This window comes from Lepidothrix coronata, unplaced genomic scaffold (genome assembly GCF_001604755.1).
Source record: "Lepidothrix coronata isolate B3197 unplaced genomic scaffold, Lepidothrix_coronata-1.0 Scaffold24, whole genome shotgun sequence".
Taxonomy (NCBI): domain Eukaryota; kingdom Metazoa; phylum Chordata; class Aves; order Passeriformes; family Pipridae; genus Lepidothrix; species Lepidothrix coronata.
In genome coordinates, this window is record NW_016690204.1 from 7,353,912 (window position 1) to 7,361,316 (window position 7,405).

At 39.2% G+C, this 7,405-nt stretch overlaps 1 protein-coding gene across 6 annotated transcripts in view; it reads left to right on the forward strand.

The window, feature by feature from the left end:
• CPPED1 (calcineurin like phosphoesterase domain containing 1) overlaps nucleotides 1-7,010 on the forward strand; it is a 41,038-nt gene extending 34,028 nt beyond the window's left edge. For all 6 annotated transcript variants that reach the window (XM_017808998.1, XM_017808997.1, XM_017809003.1 and 3 more), the window contains one exon: nucleotides 5,966-7,010. In XM_017808998.1, coding sequence (XP_017664487.1) covers nucleotides 5,966-6,198 — 233 coding nt within the window. In that variant the 3' untranslated portion in view covers nucleotides 6,199-7,010. The remainder of the gene's footprint in view (nucleotides 1-5,965) is intronic.
• Nucleotides 7,011-7,405: the final 395 nt, after the last annotated feature.

The window sequence follows — 7,405 nt, forward strand, 5'->3', positions numbered from 1 at the left end:
GAGAAGACAGGAAATGCTGGTAAAAATTGTCCAACTTACCAGAACTAAGGAAGATGAAAATCAACAAGAGCTTGCCAAAGCTCCTGCAATGACTTACATGGTGAGCTGGATTTAGAAAGCAGACTCTGGAAATGAGAGGGGGGAGGAAAGTCTTCAGAGGTGGTTTTGAATTTCCTGTTGAGAAATGTCTGCAGCAGAAACCATGAGCAAAGTGTTCGCATCGTGGTTTTGACTTGGGAAAAGGTAACCAAATTAAAAGATGAATTTTGTTTGAAATTTTCTTAAAATTGATTTGTGCTTTAAAGACTCAGCTTATGAAAGAACATCCAGGAAGCAGCAAAGGTAGCAGCTGAACTATATGAGCTGTGAATTCCCCTCCCCAGCACTTACCTCTTGCCTTGCCAAAGCCACTGTGTAGCCTTACAACCCCAAAGCAACAGTGCAAACTGTGAATTACCATAAAACCAAAGTGTTTATTAACTCATTTCATGGTGTAGCTGGCGAAGACTCCAAGGCTTATCAACATGTGTAAGTGTTACATGTCCTCAGGTGACTATCCGTGATTTGGTTGGTTGTTATGTCATGAATTATTTATGCCAAATAGGCTGCTCAGGGCTCACAGAACTTGAGCCAAAATAGGTATTTCATTCTTTAGTAGGGATGGATTATTCCATCAGAAAAAAGGAGTTATGATCAGATCTTTGGAAAAGGTAAATCTTTTTGTCTTTCAGATTCAGCTTTGTCAGATGAGAACTAAGAAGGACATTTTGTGCTTGATCAGAAAATGATGGTAAATTACATGGCAGGAGGACAGCTTTTGATGACTAAAATCAGAATCAATTCCTGTATTTAAACCTTTTTTTGCAAAGACACTGACTTTTTTTTGCATATTGATTGATTCATAAACCTCATGTTTGGTAGGCGGGCCTGAAGCTCGTTGGGTTTGGGTGTTTTCAAGATCCAAGAACAGTCAGAGCAAGCCCTGGTGCCTGGCACTGGGTGGAGCCCGTCGTGCATCTCTGCCTTCCAGTCCTTTCGGATCAAAAATTCGTTTGGCAGTTCAGACCTTTCTTCCCAAGCAGGTTCTCCATAATCCCGTGTCGGTTTGTGGTGCTTCTGATGTGAGGTGATGATCACAGAGACAGCACATGTGGATTATTTTGCTTGCTTTCATTTTTGAGTAACTGCACAGTTCTTTACTTTATTCTGATTTTAATCCATTTTTCTTTAATGAGTAATCCATTAGGTATGAACAATGTCTTGCAGTAATGGATCCTGGTTTTTTTTTTAGTTAATGGATACTGTGAAACCTCCAGTCACATTTAAATTCAAATCACTATGTATTTCATAAAAAAACAAATAATGAAATGCCTGTGAAGGTGCCATTCTTTGGACGTTGTTTAGTATTTCATGCAGCTTTTATATCAATGCTTTTCCCAGCTGCTGTTTAAGAGACCAGGAATTAAATCACAGCTCTACTTTTATTTTTTTCTTTTGTAGTGGGAGGGGACTGTGTCTTTTAGTGTATAGCAGGATGCATTTAACTGACCTGAGGATACATTAAAGGGGGCCATAAAAATGGGGCCAGCCAGGACACTCTTCTTTCTTCAGAGTTTGGGGAAAAAAAAGGGGGGTGTTGCTAGCAACTTGACAGTATTACTTCTGAAAAACATCTGAAATGAATAAATTAAATTTGAGTGCATACATCTCTAAGATTCCTTTTATGTTAAAGATCAAAAGCAAGAGCAAAGTAAATTGCCTGCTTGTCATCTTAGAATTATTGCATTGACTGGTTCAGATTTCCTTCTTGTGCTAACTAACAAAAGTGAGTGGGATACAGTTGAGTGAACAGAAATGTGCTGCTGCAGACAAAACACCATCAGTGAGACTTCTATTAATACCCAACAGTGACCTGTTTGTTTCTTTGTTTAGGATGTAACACACCAACAATAATAAGAACTAACACGAGCACTGGAAATAGGGTACCTGCAAATTCTGGTCTGGGCAGAATTTACCCTGGGAGGTTTTTTAAAGCAGACACTGAATTCCAGCAGAGGCAGCTGGATCCACAAGGGCATTCCAGCACTGAACACCTGTGTGGTGCAGTTGGGATCTGAATAACATCCATATGCTAAAATGAGGGATTTGGATGAACAGTACCATAAACACCAGCTTGTTTAGGCAGAGTCTGTCTCTCACGGCCACCAGGAGATAAAAGGAGTTTTAAATCACATCCTTGCTGGTCTCAACTATTGTGTTGCATTGCTTACAACTCACTCGGGCTCCACACCAAAACACCTTCCTCACTGTAGGCAGTTAGCAGATGTTCAGTGGAATTGTAGTGAAGTTGTGGTATTTCCCAGAGAAGAAAAAAAGGTGCGTGATTGGTGGGACAAACTTTTTCCCTGGTGTCTGTCTCTGTCTAGGGTGGGTTTGTGAAAATCTTCCCTTGAATTCTCCAAAAGCGGAATATATTTTATTTTTAGCATAACTAAAAATGTTTTATTACTTTTGTATCCTCTGGCCTTCTAATTGCACTTAGTCAGGGCTTGATTTACATATATGATGACATAAAGTCTTGGCTTCTTTTTCTCTTTTAAATCCGAAGGTTAAATTCTCTGAATGGTGGGATGATGCTACTTTAGGACACGGATCCTTCCAGTAAAAGGACAGCACTTAATTCCCTTGCAAAGTACTTATTTCTGTGACTAAAAGAGTGTCATATGGGTTTGCACCTCACTATGCGTTTATGATTGTTACTTTTTCCTAACTTTTTCATAGACTAAAGTGGTTTTGCTTGCCTGCAGAAGAAGTGGAAAATACTGAGAAGGCTATCAAACAGTCACTGTAATTACCTGCAACGTGGTAGCAGTTGAGCATCCCAAAGTGACTGCAGCATCACTTGTAAAGCATGTTTGTTGCATTATGATTTTAAGGGCCCAAATAATAACCTGGAAAGCACAGAATCCCATCAAAGAGCCCCTTGTGTCACAGCCCACTGTACTCCACCATTGCCTGTTGAGGTTTTCTAATTGAGTTTGTCCCGAGATTTAAAAAATCCTCCCCAGTTTTGTTGGGTTCCTGCAGGTGAGTCAGAGCAGCTCCCAGAGTTGTTCTGCTGCCTCCCTTGCAGTGTAAGTCCCTCAGCAGAGATGAGTAGGTTACACGAGCAGGGATAATTAGCACTGATACACTAAAATAGGGTAACAGACAAGTTGTAGCTGAGAAGGACAATACAATGACTCATTCTCTGTTTTCCACCTTGACTCATTTGCTATTTGAAAAGGGTTTGGATTTTGAAATATGAAAGCCTGTGTAGCTCTTCCCAGGCACACAGCAGAATAATTTATATTTTGCTTTCCAAGCTGCTTAATTTTTAACTATACTTTGAGCCTAGTTTATATATTTTATATCAGTCTTCGCTAACTCCCACAAAAGCAAAGAATTGATGTTAGGCAGCTGTCTTAAGATGGGTTCACCTACTTTGCTTTTCATTTATTCACTGTGAAAGAGGTCTAAATCTGCTGCAGAAGAAAGCATGGAAGGTTTTTCTGGCTAGAGAAATAAGGATTTCCATATGAAGTTACAGTTTTCCTCATTACAGCTCTCTGGCTTTAAATTGCCTCTGCTATCTTATAAAATATCTGCTGTCTGAAGGCAAAATCAGTTGTTGCTGGCTTTTTATTTTTTTAAATGTCATTTAAGGTTGTGGTATCTGACAAATTGCCCCCTCTGGCCCACCACTTGAACAGGACTAAGCAGGTGATACATTTTGTGTTAAGCATGGAATGGCAGATTGCTGGAATATATGAGCAGTAACCAATGAAGTTTGGGGTTGTCATCACAGTGTCCATCCCTGGGTATCATTACAGGCTTGCTCATCATTCTGTCATGGTTTTCAGGGAATACTTAGTGGGATTTTGAATCGCTCAGTATTAAATTGATACATTTTCAGAGGCTTTATGTGGAACCATCAAGTGTCGTTTTGCTCGAGGAGCACACAACCTATTGTATTTCAGTAGAGAAATTACACCTAAGTCCTTTAGAGGCATTTAAAAATGTTTGAATTGTCATTTAATAGTGTCATAAATCAACACCAGCTCTAAACACTTTCTGTAACAAAATGTAAAATTAATTTAAATGTTTTGCACTTGATGATAAACAACAGAATTTCCAGTGTTTTCAGCCATCTGGTCCAGTAATTTTTCTGTTTCGCAACAGTATAAAATAGGATTAAATGCAATTTCAGGAAGCTGTGAGAGTCTGAAATCCAAGGATCTTACACTAAGCATGCCAAAACATAATCCCAAATCCTGTTTGTAAAATTAGCTATTTATCCTACCTCCACGTTTTCATGCAAAATAAATTCTGCACTACCTTAAATTGGCAGGAAAGCTGGTGAATATTTTTTTACCAAACTGTGAATGCTGTTGACTGTGATGCTCAGCTGCATCTATGGCCAGTGCACAGAAAGGCTCAGTGGTGAAGGAATTTGGCATCAGCTGGAAATGAAAAGCTCTGTCATGACAGAACGTTCTCTCTTGGGGAAGAAGCTCGATTCCCAACTCTGCTGCCTATGGGTTTGCAAACTTTGACAGGAAAGGCAAGTACTTAGCAACAAAATGACTTTTTCTTTAATCTGTTTGGTAGCATGAATTGGACTTGCAAGGACAATCCAAAAGGCCATTCAGGGCAGTGAGCAGTGGGTAGAGAGTGTTTGCAAGAGGGAAGAAAAAAAAGAAGAAATTACTGGTTTGGAGGTGACAATGACACGATTCATTTAATGTCAAATTGTTTCAGAAGTTCTGCAAAAATCCCATGGCTACTGAGGAGGATGGGAGGAATGCAGACCTGGCACGTGGATCGTTAGGAGTCGGACAAAATCAGACAGCATTTGCAAATTTTTTGTAAAAAAATCATGTTCTGAGAGAAGGGGAAGAATGGTTGGACTTCTTTAAACATTCTTTTGGCTAATCAGACAATGATTCAGTCAGGCATTTCAAAATACATTATAGAGCCTTAAATTATGGGTGTCCTCTTTACCTGCTTCTGCTTGTCATTTAGCTTTTCTGCTACCCCTGACCAAGATGGGATGCTACTTGCATGAGACCTACCCAGAAATTTTCTGAATAGCATATTGTTGTCTCCTGCCACAGATCAAATGTATTTCTTTCAAGTTTATAATGGGAGTGATTTTTTTACTCCAGTACAGTCCAAAATAGAAGTAATGTTGGTTTTTTTCAAAAGAACAGAACAGCCTTTAGTCATTAAAAATACAGAGGGAATCAGAATAAACCTGCCTTGTTTGTACCCCATACTAGATAAATGTTAATTCATGTCATTCTGAGCTGGACTCTTCTTGCAGGTGTCCGCCTTTCCTGGCTGCTCTCATCTTTCTTGCCCTCTTCTTATAACTCACAACCTCTTCTGCTTTATTAGATTTCTTTGCTGTATCTGGCTCTGTTCCATCTGTCTTGAGCAAAGATTACCACTTACCTTCTCATGTGTGTTTTTTATTTGTCTTGCCCTTTTTCTTAAGGTCACTGGCCTTGGGTAAACTCTCCTTAGTGAATCTTCTTCATGTTAATTGACAAATACAGCTCCACTATCCTTGCCTTTTAATTCATGTTTGAGTAGCATCATTCTTTAGGCAGGTACCTAATTTTAATCTGCTGCCTCTGAACTGTTCCTTCTCTCTAGCCAAAGGAGTAGTGAGATGACAGTGAGCATAAAGAAGTCAAAGTCCAGTAACCCTCAACAGAGGTGGTGGAGCAGAATGAAGTTTTACTAATTTTTTATTACTATTAGAATTATTTACTTCTGTTTACTAATTAATTGTTCAAAATGCAAGTTCAGGTAAACGGTTTAGTTTTAATTTAATGCTGCATGTAAAGAATGAAGGTAAACGTGACACCTGTAAACTGCTGACCCAATACACGCTCTCTCTCCCTTTTTTCTTTAACAGGCATTAAAGCTGTATTTGCTGGGCATTACCACAGGAATGCTGGAGGGTCCTACAAAGGACTGGAAATGGTGGTTTCATCAGCTATAGGATGTCAGCTGGGAGAAGACACGCACGGGCTTCGAGTGGTGGTGGTCACAGAGGAGAAGCTGGTTCACAGATATTACAGTTTAAATGAACTGAGCAGCCAAGGCATAGAGAAAGAGCTGCTGGATGTGCTTGCTAAGCAAAAGTAAGCTGTATCAAAGGGGTTTTTCCATATTAGATAAATATAAACAGTTCCATGAAGTTTCCCCAAGCTAAAATACAGATTCCTGACTGCACCGTGTCCCAGAACAGCTCTCAATTTGTTGTCCTCAATAACAAGAAAGTTGTTGACGTGTTTTTCTTTTTGAAAATGAGACCTGTGAGGAACATGGAAGAAGAGCAGAGCTAATATGGTGATGTGTCATTGAAAAGTACTGCTCTGAGAATCTTCAGCTCAAAAACATTTGAAATCAGCAGACTCCCACTGACTTTAAGCACCCTCCGGACCATTCCGTGTTACCTCCGTGTCAGATTTTCCCCCATTTCCCAGCCTTTACTTCTTAGCTCTTTGGAGCCAGCAGCAGTAGGAGAACAAACACATTCTGGTTTGCAGTCACAGCTTGGGGTTCTGTTATATCCATTATAAGGTTTCATATAATGTTACATAGTTCTATAGTTTCTGTTATATAGTTTTATACAACGAAAAGTCTATAAATGAGGCTAATACAGACATGCCACTGACAGCAACTAAATGTGAAACAACTATTTTCATTTTGAAATTTAACTACCATTCAATTAGCATATATTCCTGCTACAGAAGTTGGAATAATTGCATGGGGAGAATGTTCTGTACAGAATACTGTTGTCAGAAGTCATTTTGTTGAATCGTAGACAAGAGGGGAGCGTTGATTTCCACATGCAATGTAGAGTGCCTTCCTGTAGTATTAGAGAATATTGAAACCCCTAAAAAATATATTTTCTTCACTGGAATAAGTCATTAAAAATAAATTCTGTAAAAGAAGTTTATGTGCTGCAATCCACCTCTTTTTTTAGCAAGTGTATGTGATTTGTTTAAAAAAAAAAATCTTCATGTGAGTAACTCATCCCTGTTTTTATTTTTGAAGTATTTAGTTGAACACTTTACAGTCCATGCCACAGGTTATCTGGAATTCGAGCTGGTGCAGCTGTGGCACCTGAAGAGGAGGAACACACTGAACATTACTTGTGCTGCCTGAGCAGTGGTGCATTCTAGCAGGTTTTATGCATACTCACATACAAGAATGTTCCCTAGAGGGTATTACAGGTATTTAAATATGGTGAGAGGTATGAAATGCTGTGCTGAAGAGTCAGTTTAATTACATTTTAGTCACAACAGTTTATCTCAGAGGCTCCTTCAAGCCTGATTTGTGGGACTCC